The 17607-nt window shown below is 41.3% G+C and overlaps 1 protein-coding gene across 4 annotated transcripts in view; it reads right to left on the bottom strand.

Annotated features, from left to right (window-relative positions):
• FBXW11 (F-box and WD repeat domain containing 11) overlaps window positions 1–17011 on the bottom strand; it is a 79706-nt gene extending 62695 nt beyond the window's left edge. The window contains exons 1-2 of one of the 4 annotated variants that reach the window (XM_032213100.1): window positions 15925–17010; window positions 2460–2539 (exon numbers count right to left, since the gene is read on the bottom strand). Coding sequence is in view for 2 of the 4 variants with exons in the window: in XM_032213098.1 (XP_032068989.1) it covers window positions 15925–16620 (696 nt within the window). In the remaining 2 variants the exon portion in view is untranslated. Of the gene's footprint in view, window positions 1–2459; window positions 2540–15924 lie in introns of all 4 variants that reach the window. The other 3 variants (XM_032213101.1, XM_032213098.1, XM_032213099.1) reach the window with 3 other exon arrangements.
• Between the last annotated feature and the right edge of the window lie 596 nt (window positions 17012–17607).

The following is a 17607-nucleotide window of genomic DNA, read 5'->3' as shown; positions in this document are numbered from 1 at the left end:
CGGTACAGCTGTACCGGGAGTAGCCGGGAGTAGCGGCCACTGTACTGGCACCTTGGCTCATTTGGCCCACCCGCATTCCATAGCTGTTTATAATGCGACCAGCCAATTGCGCACGCACGCACGTGGCGCCTGCGCGACCTCCGCTGAGCATCTGGGTGTCACAGGGCGATGGTGTGCGTATGCACGCATAGCATGCATGCCCGACCAGAACACCTGGCCCCATGTGCAGCATACCGGTTGCGACGGGGTCCGGAACTCACCGCTGATACACACACACACACACACATTAATAAATACATTTGACTCTGATGGTCAGATATGTCAATACTAAGCAACAGTAAAATTTGTAGAGTTAATTTGTTGTGTGTTATCTAGATATAAACTGAATAAATTAGCATTTCAGGAAAGTTGGCCTCCATGATTTGATTTCCAATAGGCCAGGAAGGCAATAATAATCTTAGAAATTTAATTTTAAAAAAGGTATGTGAATACATTCAGGGGAAGAGTAACTGGCATTATTCAATGATTAGAATGGAAGGAGTCCTTCTGTCAACACCAATTATTCATATAGGATAAAAGTCAATTGCTGGAATACTTCTCTTAGTAGTCCAATGACATAAAGAAGGCACATCTATACAAGCAGGGGTATAGCAGAGATTGACCAAAGCACATCTTTATGACTTCAAAACCTGGCTGTCAACTGTTATACCTGAGAGAAATACTGTTCTACTAAAAGGATGACACAGCAATTTTGTTTCTTTTTAATATATCCAGTTATGAGGTATTCTTATTCAATAAACCAGTATGAGAAAAAAAATATTTTAAAATTTAATGTGTATACACTGCCTTGTTCAATTTTCCTTTCTTCAAAAAGAAATGCCTGTATTTTAGATTTAACAGTGTTCCTTATATCTCAACTAACGATCAACAAAAAAGCCATATACTATACCCATGATGGCGAACCTATTGCAGGCATGCCAGAGATGGCACACAGAGCCCTCTCTGCTGGCAGGCAGGGCCATTGCCCCAGGTCAGATCTTCGTGGCGTTTCTTTCGTGAGCTTCTGTTTCCTTGCAAGCTCACAAAAGAAAAAGATCTTACCTCTTGCTGCGCTGCAGGTGTTGGGATGCCCCGCCTCCCATTGACCAGCTGGTCTTTGGATCTCTGCTGTGCATGCCTGCATGACCGCGCCCATGTCCATGCATGCTCCCATGCATGTTCACACGTGTGTGCATGTATGGGCATGCACATTCGTGCACCTTTCAATTTGGGCATGCATGCAGGCATGCACGCATGTACACAGAGTTTGGGCACTTGGTGTCTAAAAGATTTGCCATCACTGTGCTATACTAACATCAAGACCACGTACGTAAGTAATCCAGATGATCCTTGTAAAATACTTTCAATACAGGTAGCAGTTTCTCCTGTAAGCAGTAAAATGAGATTATGAGTAAATCTTCTAAACGTTGTAACTGAGTTAGCCCATTTAAGCAAAAGAACTGTCATTTTTAAATAATGAAAAGTGCCATTTTTCTTATATATTAGAGCTCCCAATCTTTCGTTTATACCGTCTACTACATGAATATCACATAAGAACACTAACTCTGTGGACACGGAATGTATTTGACCCTCTTCTACCTACCAGAGATGAACTCCCCATGTACCTTAAAGATGTGTTTTTGATAACTGAAATTTAATGAAATCATCAATCTCTATAAGATTATAATATTTCTAAATGAAATAGTGTTTTGGAAAAATGCCAAAATGTCATGAAACAAGAAAAGTGTCAGCCCTTAAACAACTATCCAGACCATGGACTATGTGCAATGTTGAAACTACCAGTGAATACAAAACTGGTAGTAAATAAAATTTAATTATAGAGGAAAATCTTTCAAGGGAGCAGGATAATGTAAAAATGCTGTGTGCTATGAATTTTGAGGAGTTTTTTTTATACTTGTATTAAATCAGACTTGTTAATATTCACAAAATGGTGAACTGCAAATATTTATTTAAAACAAAGTCGTTGTCGTTCCCCCCCCCCCCCCCAAATTTCCTTCAGTTCCTATAGAACCATGAAATCCTGACTTGGAATTCATTCACATGTATATAAGAAAATAAAGATATACAAAGAGCACTTATTATGCACATTACGTTTGTAAATATTCTTATTCTTTTACTATAAATTCAGCTCAATTTTATACTACAAAGCCAAAATGTAGAGCTTTCTGGCAAATTTTCTTTTGATAAAAAAAGTGATATACTTTATTCAGAGCCCACAAATGAATTTTCATTCGTCAAGACATATGCTAACTGATAAACTCCACCCATGTGGAAAAGTACATACTGGGAACACCTGTCGTCATATAAGTTTTCATGTTCTGAGAACTTGATGCAGAAGAACATATTTGATTAACCAAAAAAGACATTTGTAACACTATTTAGTACAGGGAATTTCTTACCTGAAACTCTGTTTCTGTGCTTCAGATCCACCAATCCAGAATGAATGGGAAATCGAATGGGTTTTCCTTTTCACACTTGTCTGTCAAAAAAGAGCAGCCAATCATCTTCAGCTTGGTGTATCTACTTCTTTTCTTGAACGAAATCCCAATATGCACACCTAATGCTGTTAGAAAGACAAGGAAACCTGTACAGCTAGCAGGATTCCAGCAGTCATTAGATCAGCTGAAACAACGGATTGGTGGATCTAAGACAAGAAACTAAATTAAAGACAAGAAATTGCATTGCCCCATAACTGAATCAACCAATCCATCACACAAACAATTTTGTTTTTTTCCCCATCCACATGAACTGAAATAAACAACTGACAGAGTCCTAATATTTGGGCTGGTACAATAAACAAATCCAGTACTACATTTGAGACTAAAAATATACACGTAGCTCTTCAAAACCATCAGTTGGCAGTACAATAGTGGAACCATTATAGCAAATTTGTAGAACATGTCCAGGATTCAAAGAGTTAACTTGAATGTGATCATAAAGATTTTCTGAGGGAAGAAACTCTGAGTTTCAAAAGAGATCTGCTATAAATGAAAAAGCCAAGGAGGAAAGATGCTGCTTCTTGGACTCATGGAACTAATTCATATCCTTCTGAAATTTACAAAGACAGTTAACCCCCATGTGTTATAAAAGAAAGCCATTAAAAAGTCTTATTTAAATCAAGATTGGACAGTAGAGAGAACTGGAAGCTACTAGTAAAGGTCTACATAATTTACAGTAATTAACATTGTTAATTACTCCAATTTAGTAGAGATACTCTGTACACCATAGTTAAGATGGGACTGGACCTCCTAGCTAGTCTCCTGATGATCTGGAAAGTTACAAATGGCCATATACAGATGCAGAGATATCATTGGAAGCAGTACAATTATGGTTTTCAACCATTTTGGTATTTTAAAAGGTGAAATGCCAAATCACCTTTCTGTACTTAATACAATAAAAAAACACTATCTAAAATTAATCTAATTCTGATTTCAGAATGTTAGAGGGGGCATAAATTGCTCACACCTGCTATACATAATCAATAATTTGCTAAATTCTAAAGTTAGCACAGGCACAGTCCTTGCTTTCTGTTGTGACTAAAGCAATTAAGATAAATGAATGTCACAGCAAAATTTCTCATAATCTCAGCATTTGGCTCTGAGAGACAGAGTAGGAAAAAGAATGCACACAAAAAACATACTTTTCATAGATGGATTTTACTATCATTTAAATTATAGAAATATATGGACATTTTTGAAAATCTTTCTCCAGTAGGATTTATATGTAGCAGAGAAACCAGACTGCCAGATGCTTTCTTCTCATGAAACGGGTCTGTTAGCATTTGTGGAGAACTTTTAGTAATTCACAACCAGCCAGTATCTTCATGTTATTTTAAAGTAGTATTAACACACAACATAAAACTAGGATACAAGGCTACATAAATACTACTAGTGTCCAGCTCAGCCACAGCGCCTGTTCTAAACTATACTCGCTTTCTTCTTATAGGGAAGCCTATCATTTGTTTTTCAGCAGTCTTGCTCCAGAGCCTGACATTGATTTGGGCTGAGAGGAAGCGATTAGCCCAACATTATCAAGCTCCATGCCTAAGGGACGAAGCTAGAACCTCTCTGCTCTTACTCCAGCCACATAACTACTAAAGCTTGCTGGTTCTCATAGCAACAGTATAGTAAAACATCAATTTAACAGGTCTTTATTCAGCAAACAAAATCTTCAACCAGACATCTGCCTGAAATAATGTATAAGTCCTTAGTACCCAAAGTAATCCAGATGATTCATAAAAAGCAATGTTAAATTACATCGTATGTAAATACAAGTGATGTAAATTGCTGCAAATGATGTACGTTCATTGACCTTTGGGATTAATAAACAGCTCCAATCCCTACTAAATGATCCATTAAATCAAGATTTCACCATGCATGTATTACCTGGAATTCTCAAAATTAGACAATGTGCTACTGTATAACTTTTTTTCTTTCCTGCCTTACTGGGCTTTCCATGAATAAAAAGTAGGCCAAAGTTTAAAAAAAAAAGATTTTGGGGGGGCTTTATGATCTTTTTTAAACTTTTAAATTATAAGCTACCCAGATTCATTAGAAGTAAAGGTGGCCTCTAAATTTGATAAACAGATTCAAAGAAACTGAAGGAACTGGAGACCTTTTAAGAAGCAAGACAGAGGAAAAACGAAGAAACAGAACCCAGCACAAAACTTCATTTGACTTTACTTACACTTAGATAAAAATAAATACTATTAAAACAACAATTTCCTACTCATTTAATAATTACTCTTGTAGTCGCATTAAAATAGCTTTTTGCAGAGTGTTATAGAGGGCTCTATTCAATAACTTTCCTGGATGCATACAATCCAAGCACAGGTAGTCTTTAACGTATGATCACAATTGAGTCCAGAATTTAGTGAGAAATCTGTTAAGAAAGTTTTGCCCAATTTTACGACTTTTCGTGCCACGTTTGTTAAGTGAATCCCTGCAATTGTTAAGTTAGTAACAAGGCTGTTAAGTGAATCTAGCTTCTACATTGACTTCACTTGTCAGGATGCAAAAATTATCACATCATAAATATGAACCAGGTGCAAAGCATCTGAATGTAAATCATGTGATCATGGGGATGTTGCAATGGTCATAAGTGTGAAAATGGTCATAAGTCACTTTTTCCAGTGCCGTAACTTGGAACAGTCACTAAATGAACTTATGTAAGTCAAGGATTACCTATAAAGCTAATGAGAGTGCTATTTTAACTGTGCAGTGTTAAATGATCGTTGGAAAAAATTCAGAAAGAAACAGCAATATATTTCTCTCCCTTTATTTCAGACTACCAGTTTCATAATAAGGCTGCATTTAATTAAGAGCTAAATTTGCTGAACAGCAATGTTTTTATTCATTGAAGAAATATTATGGGGGGGGGGAGAAGGAAGAGGTAAAAAAAATTTTCACTTGCATAGCATTGGATATCTGCAGCATGCTTTGATATTAAGTTAAATATACACATTCAGAAGACCACTGAATCTGACAAAGCTTATCTGTATTAAAAAAGAACAAAATAACACTAAGCAGGTTTACAAAGCCACATATAAAAATTAGAGCTCTAATTCTTTTTACATGTGTAAATATTCACTTATTAATTGATTTTTCTCTCTCTCTTCACTCCCACTGCATGTCCTGCAAATATTTCCTGGAACATCCCAACAAATCAACAACTGTTTTCATTATTCTTATATAATGCGCAGTGGCCCAGTGGTTAAATGCAGCACTGCAGGCTACTTCAGCTGACTGCAGTTCTGCAGTTCGGCTGTTCAAATCTCACCGGCTCAGGGTTGACTCAGCCTTCCATCCTTCCGAGGTGGGTAAAATGAGGACCCGGATTGTTGTTGGGGGTGATATGCTGACTCTGTAAACCGCTTAGAGAGGGCTGAAAGCCCTATGAAGCGGTATATAAGTCGAACTGCTATTGCTATTGCTAATTGTTATTTATTGCTAGGTATATTTCACTGGATGAATGTGGTATACATTATAAATAAATAAAACAAATAAAGCAGATCTGGGAAACATGCAAAAGTGTAGGATTGTCCTTTCCACTGATAAGATGCAATTACAACGTTGGACATTTACTATTACTTTAATAGTAAAAAACTCTAGGAAAATAATACAAATTTAATAGCTTGCATCAAAATTAACAGGTTTGCATTTGAACCTGATAAGTAGAAATTGGCATTTCCAACCTGAATTTACAATATGTTCTTGTGGTAAAAGTAGAAGTACCTTAAATATCTGAAAGTGTTTCAAAAATATCCAGGGGTGGGCTGCTGTGGGTTCGGGCAATCCTCTAGCTAAGGATTTGCCCAGTTTGGTGAACCACGCAGCCGGTTTGGGATGCCAGGTAAGCACAGGGCCCATGCAGAGGCTCAGGGAGGGCAAAAAACAGGCCTCCAGGAAGTTCCAGAAACGGTCCTGTTTCCGGCCTCTGCAGGGCCTTCGGAGCCTGGGGAGGCAAAAAATGGGCCTCCTGGAAGTTCCGGAAGGGCCCCCGTTTCCGGCCTCCAGAACCCGGGGAGGCCGTTTTCACCCTCCCAGAGGCTTGAGTAAAGCCTCCAGAGCCTGGGGAGGGCGAAAATGACCCCCCCACACCATGGTACAGGAGGTCGACTAGGCAATTCCCACCCAGCAACTAGGCAAAAAATCCATTGCTAAAAAAAATTAAGCCCACCCCTAGAAATATCTGAAGAATTTCAGAATTATTTAATGAGAAATTCAATGGAATGAATCACAGGTTAAGAAATGAAAGGTGAAATATTGTTTTTCTTTAATGGTGAAGCATATAGAAGTTTACCAAGCCTTGCTATAATTTGTAGACTATATGTTAATCATATTTAACAGTGAACAATTCAAGTTTGAAGGGGCAAAATATTTTACAGACCTAGAATATGATCAGTAATGCTGGAAAAAATATTTAGAAATTGTTACCCTAAGTTGACACACCTAGTATACCTGATATATATTAGGTAAAAAATAAAATAAAATATGCCATGTCAGCTTAGTGTAGGCTATAAATATTTGAACATATAAAATATTTAATATGAAAGAAAAATTCAACAAATAATATTCAAAAACAGTCAATTTATATTCAACATTCCAAATACTTTTATGGAAATATTTGAAAATATTTTAAGATTTGATAATAGCAAAGGCATTTCCTACCGCTGGACTTTTAAAGGGAAAAATAAAAAGCTGTAAATCTACCACCAATATACCATACTTAAAATTCTGCATAGATTTCATAAACATACATATATACATATGTATTCATGAATTACAATTTTTATTTTAGCTAGGATATCCATCTAAATTGTCAAATTGAATAATATATCCCCAATGATAAATTAATATGCATCTATATGTAAAGTCAAATGAAAATTTCAGAAACAATACTGCAGAATTATATTTTCTATCTTATATTAGACAGTATTTGAGCAAGTAATTCTGAAAAAGTATTCCACTTGTAAGTAAATCTCACTGATTTCACAGAAATATTCATCAAAGTAAACTTATTTAAATCTGTAGGCTAAGATGATGCTTGGCTTTCCTTCTCCTACACTCCATATCACTACCAAAATCCCAAGGGCTATATTAATGTAATAAAAGGAACATTGGTCCTACCTGAACATCATTTCTCAGTATTTCGCAGGAGGGTCCAGGAATGGGATAATCATGTCCTAACCTGCCCAGAGACTGAGTCATAACTTTAGCTACACCTCTGTGACTCTTCCTCCTTGGCTCCAGTTTCGATGAGGACGCAGCCATGTAGATGTGAATTGGATGAAGCTGATGAGATCTGATGAGGAGAGAGATAAAGGGAAAGGACTCCCCCTCCCCACACCCTCATCTCATTCCCAGCGGCTTAACCAAGGACCTAGGACAGGGTTTGGACTCTCCTGCGAAATACCGACCTCCGCCCCCTCCAGCCCTATCTTTCTGAGGAACCCTGGGATCAGAGGAAGGGGAGGAAAAGCATAAAGGAGACCCTTGGGCCACTGGCAACGAAAGGCGTTGGTTTCCTCCGCCCCCTGAATTGGGAAGCAGGACAGGAACCTTGGCAGCTGAGCATTCTGTGGAGTTGCAAACAAGTCCACCTCCGGATGACTGAGCCAATCTGTCTGAACAGCTCAGGAGGCTACTCGCCATGGTCTACTGTGGCCTTGCTGAGTCAATCTGCCTGATGGGTTTGCCTGTCCCGAGATGTGTTCCAAACTGATCGAGAGGATATGTCTCTCCGCCCAGATTCCCAGCTGATGTGCTTCGAGCCATAGGGTCTTTGAGTGGGTCCCCCCTTGCCGAGTGACATGCGCTTTTGCTGCAACATTGTCCGTCAATACGAGCACATGTCAGCCTTCGATTGGAAGTGGTGAAGGGCCAGGTGGATTGCTCTCAGGTCCAGACAGATGATGTTGTGGGCTAGGTCTTTTCCTGCCCACTGTCCCTGAGCTAGTTGTGATCCCAGAAGGGCCCCCCAGCTGAACAGGCTGGCATCCGTGGTGAGGGTGAGTCTGTGTGGTTCTTTGAATGTGCAACCTTGGTTAGCAAGGGGGATGACCACCACCGGAAAGAGAGCAGCACCTGAGCCAGGACCCTTATCTCAAAGTTGGAGGCACTGGTGGCCCTCCGTTGGAAGGGGAGGAGGAACCACCGCAATTGTCTGGCATGAAGCCATGCCCATGGCACAATGCCTATGCATGAAATCATATTTCCCAGTAGTTTGGAGAGAAGAATGATTGGGACCATACGTTCCTTGTGAATCTGTGAAGCAAGCACCTGAGACTGTCTATGTGATCAGGAGGGAGATATAATTTTTCTACTTTTGTGTCTATCAGGGATCCTAAGTGAAGGATTCTAGTCGAGGGGATGAGATGGCTCTTCTCGAAGTTAACTGAGAAGCCATGCTTCTGTAGAGTTAAAAGTCTTGGACTTTTCATGCTGCCTTATCAGAATAGCTTGGCAAAGGTCCTGGGAGCCGAAGCCAAGCCAAACAGCAGGGCCCTGTATTGGTAGTGAGTTCCCCTGTAGGAGAACCGGAGGTATCTCTGATGTTCCGGAAGAATCAAGATTTGCAGGTAAGCCTCTGTCAGGTATATTAGAGGAAAATATGCAGGAAAATATCTCTAATGTTGGTAGTCTTGACCTGTGGGGCGAAAAACCTGACTCCGGAAATAAGGTGTGGGCAGACAGTCAGATCGTCTGGATAATATGGGTAGCACCTTATGTTTATCCTTATCCTCTATCAGGATAGGATTCAACGATTCACCAAACAAAGACCTGGCAGAGTAAAGGGAAGCTGCTAATCATCATTTTGACTTAGCATCCGCCTGCCAGTTACAAAGCCACAATAAATGTCTGGAAGTAACAGACAAGGCTAGGGCCCTAGATGCAAATTTGACCGCATTTAAGGTGGAGTCTGGGAAAAATTGTGTAGCTGCTAGGAGGTTATTGAGATCTTGCTGCAGCCTGACATCCTGAATGGGTATCCTTTTCTGCAATTGTTTAATCCAGAGTGTCGTGCAGTTAAAAAGGGAGGCCAAAGCTGCTGACTTAACCGCCCAGGCCGCTGACTGGAATGTTTTTCTAAGGGTCAATTCGGCCTCCTACTGTGGGTCGAGGTCCTGGCAAAATTCAGGCTCTAAATTGTAAAATTTTCTATTGTTCCCCTCCGGATTAAAGGGAAAGAACCCCATAAAGGTGTAAGGATATGGGATCAGACCCTTGTCATCTGATAGATCAGTTTCTCTGTGCTCTTCATCACCCCAAATGGATCCCTCGCTAGCAATGGATGGTAACCTAAGTCTGGATCTGTGATGTGCTAGGTTGTGCCAGGGAATGTCTAGGATTCGCTTGCGAAGGCATGGCTGGTGGCATTGGTGGATTATGTTGCTGGAGACCCAATGCAATGCCATGTCAGATGGTTTAGGAAATAATTAGTCGCAGTTGCTTAGGAACCTCTGACATGGGGCAAGGCTCAGGCCCAAGGTAAATCACTGTGGGCGCAAGAGATTGCTCATGAGTTCCTGTCATGGGGGTTGTACACTCAAAAGGGTCCCCCAAAAGTCACCTGGGTCCCCAGAAGATAAAGGAGGCGAAAGAGAGCTGTCCCTGTCAGGGGATACTTGATCTTGGTATAGAGAATCCCATGGATAAGCAGTTACATTACTGGTGGTAGTTTGAAGAGCACTAGGCCGGGCTCTGGCAACTTGTTTCTCAAGTACCTTCTGCCTCCTCCTCTCATTCTTTTCCGCAGCCCTGGAGATACGGCTGGAAGGTGCCTTGCCCTGCTGCCTTGATCGAGGTGGCCTGCTAGGACTCCTGTCTCTGGGTGCCCTAGTTGTAGCTGAAGATGAAGGGTTGCCTCCCCTGTTGGTGAGGTGTCCACCATTTTGGTCCCCTTCTACTCACAGTCTCGCGCCTGGCAAGTCTCTGATCTCTGTTCATCTCCTGAGCACTGAACTGAAACAAGAGGCTTCTTGAAGGCAAGGCTCGTGTTGTCCTGTCCTCCTGTAGTCAGTCCTTAATGTGCAGGAGTGATTTTAGCCGGATCCACCTTAGTCATGACTTTAAAATGACTGCCGTACACGCACGACTCTTTTGTATGCCGAAAAAAATCACCCTTCCACAGTGGGAAGAAGCGGTCATGCTCTGGTGTACTGTAGGACACTGTTTTGGCCTTTCCGAAGGCTGCGGGCTGTTGACGATCCTCGGGACGCTGCTAAGAGAAGCCCTGCTCCTCCAATCACCACATTGGTCAATTGGCCCAATGGAGCAGCGCCGTTGGCGCTGAGAAAAAGCAGCCGCGCTCTGGTGCACCCAGGACTGCAGTTTTCGAAGACTGCAGGCTGTTAAAGAGTCTTCGGAGCAAAGCTGAAGAAGCCCAGCTCTTCTGAGCTGCATGTGACATGACAGGCCGGCTGTAGGGGCACCGTCGGCACTCTTAACTGCTGATGGTCACAGTAACTGCCACACTCCTCAGATTGCCAATTTTCCTTATAAAGAATCAAGGTTAGGAAAGTCCAGGAAGGAAAAAATGGAAGGGAAGAAGGTTAGGACTTTTGAATCAGTAGAGCCAAGGGAAATAAGTCCTCTCTTGGGCCAGTCTGAGTCGAAACTGGAGCCAAGGAGGAAAAATCAGAGAGGCGTGGCTAAAGTTATGACACAGTCTCAAGGCAGATTAGGACATGATAATCCCATTCCTGGACTCTCCTATGATTAATACCGGAGAACAGTATCATATTTACAATTTGCTAAGGGACACACAGGTAAACCTGTTCACTTTTAGGATCATGTAACATGAAAAATTACAAATATCCCCAATTTCTGTGCCACACAAGAGCCATTGTTTCATAATTAATATATGTAATTTACCTATACAAAATGAGTACATATGAATAAAAATGTGTGTATACAGTTATAATTTTAAATATTGTATGTAGCTTCTGAAAGGATCCCAAAATGATATGAACTCATTTGCTATCTCATGAGTTGCCAGGGGCCTTTTGAACAAGCTTCTATGTGTGGTAAGAAGGAATCCCAGATAGGAACAGGGTGTGACTCATTTGCCTTAAAAGATATTTGATAAGATTGACTTCATTCCTGTTGGCGTCACCATTTCAAACTGAACTCAAAAAGTTAATGAGATTTTATCAGACAAAAACTATGCAAGACAGTTTGTAAAATTCAGGGGGAGGGGAGGAGGGGGGCTAGTCAATACTAGAATGGGATGTGATAAAAAATATCTGGGCCATTTTTTTTTATTAAGGAGCTATCTAACTAATCACACAAAATTAATGTGATCCCACTCTCCATTGGGTAAATTCCTGTAATTGTTTTAAAGAGGCAATTAAATATTCATGGATGAATGCACTGTATCTTCACATTTTCTGTATTTAGTTTGGCCAACAGCTTGGCCATCTTTCTCAGTCAACAAATATATGGGTAAAAATGGCAGCTGTATTTAAACATTTTCTTGTGTCTCCCAGCCTTTTCAGCAAAAGTTCATGTTTTCTATACTAGAAAAACCTTTTTAAGGTTTTTCCTTTATTCTTCTTGTAAAGCAGGTTTAACCAAAACAGCAAAACAACCACAATTCAAGTGTGTGTGTGTGTGTGTTTGTGTGTAAAGCAATAATCTGGTCTGATTTTGGTCTATGAAAGTAGACCAGCTTTTTCCACAACCAGCTATATTGTAGGATGCAAATACAGTGAAACAAGGGCAATCGTTATCTCCATTTTAAGGGACAATCAGCAATGGTGAATTATGTTACCTAACATCTGCTAGATCCATTCTTCTTTTCTGACTACAACTTTACACGAAGTAAACCCTGGTGGCTTTAAAGGGTAACAGAATATTCAATTATAAAACATAGTGTTTCATACTTATATAGATTTATGCCGACATCATACTAACATAAATTCTTTCACAAGCTATTTTTCATATACACAGAGCCTTCAACCGATATAAACTAATGTCCCGCGCTAAACAACAAATCTACCAAGGACTTGGGATCAAGTCAAGACTGTAAATCTAGTAGCACAGTCCATTTAAACTATTTTGACTTGGCAGTCAAAAAGAAATACAAACTAGGTATCATAGCACTATCTGTAAGTACTTTTTCCACTATGAACACTGGGCTCTTAAAATTTTCACCAAAATTATTGAAATAAATCTCATCAAAATGAAGATGTAAGAATTCACTAAGAAATCCCCCCAGATGGGAATAACATTCATAACACTTTTAGTATCCTATGAATACGAGCATAGGCCTTTATCCAAGCTGTGAAACCCAATTGTTTTGCAACTGAAATCCACAGAGCAGAAAGGAGTGTTGCATTTTATGAGAGCTATTTCTCATCTTTCAGAATTGTGTATTATAACTTAGCTCCCAAGGGGAAGGGGAAATTGAATAAAACTAGTCTCTGCAATATACATGACTGAAAAGGAGAAGGGAAGAAATCTGTTTATATCAATGACTGGTGCAGTAGTACAGCGCCTGGTGTGTCCCTCCCAATGATCCGATCACAGTCTTTTGGAAGATCCAGCAACTTTCTTCATAGCTGCTTTCTAGCAACTTTCTCAGGACTTCTATTAGTAACAGGCATTAGCTGGATTAACCTATAGTCAGAGAATCACAGGGCCGAAAGGGACCTTGGAGGTCTTCTAGTCCAACCCCCTGCTCAAGGCAGGAATCCTAATACCCTCCCAGACAAATGATGATCGAATCTTTTCTTGAAAACCTCCAGCAATAGAGCACCACAACTCCAGGAAGCAAACTGTTCCATTGATTAATTGTTCTTATTGTCAAAAAAATCCTCCTTATTTTCAGGTTGAATTGCCCTCTGACCAGCTTATCATTACTGATAAGGCAGTTTGATTAAATGCAGTTTATGAATACACTAGGGTATGCTCAATGAAAATAAAGCAAGCTATATAATAGTGTGAAAAAGTCCAATATATTTATGAATACTAAAAGCATATACTTTACTACAGACTTGTAAGTGCTACATGAATATGTTATTTGATTCATGAAACTCATACTGACCAACAATAAGAAACACAAAAATAACACAAGAGAATAAGTTGAAGTACAATGAAAAGCATTTTTGGAAAGTTCATGTTTGATAAGGTGGCAGTTTCTTTGATAGTTCAAATAATTCATAAGTAACGTCATTATCTATCAATACACATTGGCTCCAAACAACCATTCAAGGACATTTTTTACATAAAAACTATATTAAAAACATACATTTAATTTCCTGAAAATCAATACATTGAAATTTTTAACAGTAGAAAAACACCTTCAATATTTGCTATAGTGATATCACCCATTTCCATTTAATCTGTGGCCATTTTATCTACTATGGCCTCCCCAACAATATATTCAGCCATACTGCATTTCACTAACATTATACCAATGTTAGCAAACAGCTGTGCTGAACAAATTCATTATATGCAGATTAAAACAAGTATATTGTAATTAATTAATTTTATGTGCCCTTTAACTCACAAGATTGTTTTTGATCTGACATTCGCAAACTTCCAACAGAAAGGAAAATAAAGTTATGATATAATTGTTTTTATAAATAGGATCTAGCCATATTAAAACTGGAAAACTATGAAATGTGTAATATTCAGTCTTTACCCCACTGATTGCTCTAGTGCAATCCTCTACTGAAAGAAACTGAAAATGCCATCATACAATACTGCCACCTATGAATCACTGCATTTTTGGCTTCCATTACTATAATTCATGGTTTAGGGGGAAATACCATTTAAAAAAAACCAAAAGCCAGGATGATTGCAAAGAAAATGTCAGGGAGGAAATGCTGTGTGATAAAGAATATATTTTTTTTAACATTTAAATTGTTCTGTTCTAAAAGTGCCATTTAAAGTCTGTCTGAAGGAACAGTATCACAGGCATTTCATTTGATCTATTCAACACTTTAATAAAAAAATAACTGGAAACTATCATTATGATGTTTGGATATGCAAATAGAATTAATCAGGGATATTTTGAACTCTGGAAGGCTAGATACGCTTCTTTCATAGAACAGGCATTCCTTTTTCGGATCATGATATTCACACATGCATCCACAATAGATGCAATCCTCCTTATGAAGAGGTCCAAATTTCAGACGATTTGCAGGTTAATCTATTCTAAAGCATTCCCCCAAAGAAGTTAAAATGATTTTTTTTAAAAAAACCACTACTAAATCTGGGGCAAAGCAAATTTTAGCTCCCAATCGAAGCTCCAAATTTTAAACAGTTCAATCGAAAGGCAGGAGGGTTTCAGGTACCTATCACCGATATCCGAAAGGGGAACTTCTAAAAGAGGGGGAGACACGTTTGGTGAAAGAAATCACTGGAAATCAATGAACACAATAAAGCAAATTCCATCCTGAAGCAGAACATTATTTTTTTTTCTTTTGGGGGCAAGCCTGCAGGGCGCTCAGCAAGACCAAGGCCCCAAATTCTCTGCTTTTACCCAAATCTAGTAACGGACAGAAAGGGGGGGGGCGATAGAGGGGACACACACACAGACACAGAATCCGAATAGCTCCAAATGCAGTCAATGCTCGGTGACCCTGATAGGGCTCCCAGGGCTTGCAAAGAAGGATTTCAGCCCCTCCCCCCCACCCCGCCCCCACCAAACTCTTTTTGAGGAAGTGGGCGCCTCATCACGTGGTAGCTCCTCCCGCTCAAGGCATCTCTACGGGGAATGTCACCTTCAGTCCGCAGAGCGGGAAGATGGAGGGAGGGAAGGAGAGAGAGAATGATGGGGGGAGGGAGAGCGACGCCCAGCCCTCGGCACCTACAGGGGTCAGGCACCTGCACCGCTTTGTCTCGGTCGTTTAGGATGCGAGCAGGCTAACCGGAGATGAAGGAAGCCAGCGAGGCCGGACCTTCCTCTCTCCGTCTGTGGGGCCCGAGGAACAGGAAACGAGCGGGAGAAAGAGAGAGGCAGACAGAGAGAAAAGGGGAGCCGGTTCCAGCGCGGCTCCTTTATACTGTATGAGGGAAGAAGGCTCTTGTCCTTCAACCGGGTGGGGGGGGAGGGGGAGAGAGGGAGAAGTGCGCCTCAGGGCGAGACCCGCCCCCTCCCAGCCATGCAAAGAGGGAGATGGGAAAGGCCCCTCAGTCGAAATCGAGGCCTACAAAGACCATCTCCCACCGCGCCGGCGCCTCCCCTTCCTTTCTCTCCCCTTCCCCCCTCCTGCCGCCGCCGCCGCCGTTGTGGCGTCTCCCTCCCTCCCACAGCCCCCTGAGCGAAGGCCGCCCTGAGGGAAGAATAGGTGTGTGGGAAAGAGAGAGAGAGAGAGGATCCGCACCGGCTCTCCTGCGAGCCCCGCTCACTCACCATCAACTCGATGGTCTTATCCTCGATCACCGACTCCGGCTCCATCGCGCGCGGCAGCGGCGGCGGTTGTGGCGAAAACGGCTCCTCCTCGGCAAGGAGGAGAGGAAGCCCCGCAATCGACCCCCTCGGCTCGGAGAGGAGGCGGAAAAGGAGGAGAGCCGTCGCCGGCTCCGACAGATCGACCGACTGACCCGCCGTCGTCGTCGTCGTCGCCACCACCAACGCCGCCGCCTCCTCCTCCTCCTCCTGTTCCTCGGCCGCGCGCCCGGAAGAGGAAGTGAGGTAGCCGACCGACGCGGTTGCAACAGCAGCGGCAAGCACCGCGGCCCTGGTCGGCTGCGGGGATGCGACAACCCGCCGCCGCCGCAGGGGAACGAAGAACCACCGCACCCGACATGCTTTGCGGCCACCGGCGCGAAAAAAACTACAAAGGCCGACATGAAAGACCCCCCCCCCAAAAAAAACATCTGTTCTTGGATGGAGCGGCCTAAGAAAACTCCGTTTCCCAGCATGCATAGGTCTGCCTCCCTTCCCCCTCCCTCCTCCGGGGGGTTTTTCGGGGCGGGGGGGGAGTTCGGAACTTGCTGGAAGAATAAAGCACTTCCTTAGAGGGCTCCGCGGGTCCACCCTTTCCTCCCTGGAGGCCTTTCCTGGAATTGGCGGCGAGAGATGACTAGGCCGCGGCAGCTGCCACATGCTGAGTCACACTCCTCAAGCTCCGTCTCGCCTCTTAAAGGCCTCAGCCGAAGTGCCAGGCCAACGGGGCCTGGCGGGTTTCGGGCCGCGGATTCCGGGTGGTGGTGATAGTGGAAATACCTGCTGTGAGGGAGGTCTCCTTCGCATCCAAGCCGTCGGTGGAGTTCGCACCGCTTTGGCCGGCTCGGTTTAGAGCGGGTCTGTCATCGGGATCGCGAGAAGGCAGCTCCAGCTTCAGAGATTGTAACGGGCCGCACTATATAAAGATGGCCCGGTTTATAAGTCTTTGGAAATGGAGGTGCTTGCATGAAGTTCCTATGAGGATCGCTGATGTTTTGTATATATATTATATATACAAAAGATACATGTGTATGTATGTATGTTATATATGTATGTATATATGTATGTGTGTATATATATATGTATGTATAAGTGTGTGTGTATATATATATATATATATATATATATATATATATATATATATATATATATATGTATCTATTAGATTTTTTTACAACCCCTGGTAAGCCCCAATTATGGGAGGAAGCTAACTGCTTCCATCATCTGTCTATCGGCTCGTCACAAGAGTCCATCACGACAGAAACCCAATATTTTTACTGTTGCCTTTGTTATATTTGTGTTTTTTTATTATTAAATAAAGTCTCCCTTTATTTATTTATCAGCACAAATAAAATAAAAAAAACACATATATGTATATATATATATGCATATATATATATATATGCATATATATATATATATATATATATATATGCATATATATATATATATATATATATATATGTATATGCATATATATGTATGTATATAAAAACACAGCAAACACACAATTTAAAGTAAATAACAATGCCTACATTTATTTAAAGGCGCTCTAAATTTAATACTCTATAAAATTACATAGGGATGCGGTGGCTAAGACACTGAGCTTGTCGATCAGAAAGGTCAGCAGTTTGGTGGTTAGTGCTG

Source organism: Thamnophis elegans, chromosome 3, assembly GCF_009769535.1.
Source record: "Thamnophis elegans isolate rThaEle1 chromosome 3, rThaEle1.pri, whole genome shotgun sequence".
Taxonomy (NCBI): Eukaryota; Metazoa; Chordata; class Lepidosauria; order Squamata; family Colubridae; genus Thamnophis; species Thamnophis elegans.
The sequence above is the reverse complement of the archived record's forward strand: the minus strand, read 5'-3'. Positions and strand labels throughout refer to the sequence as shown.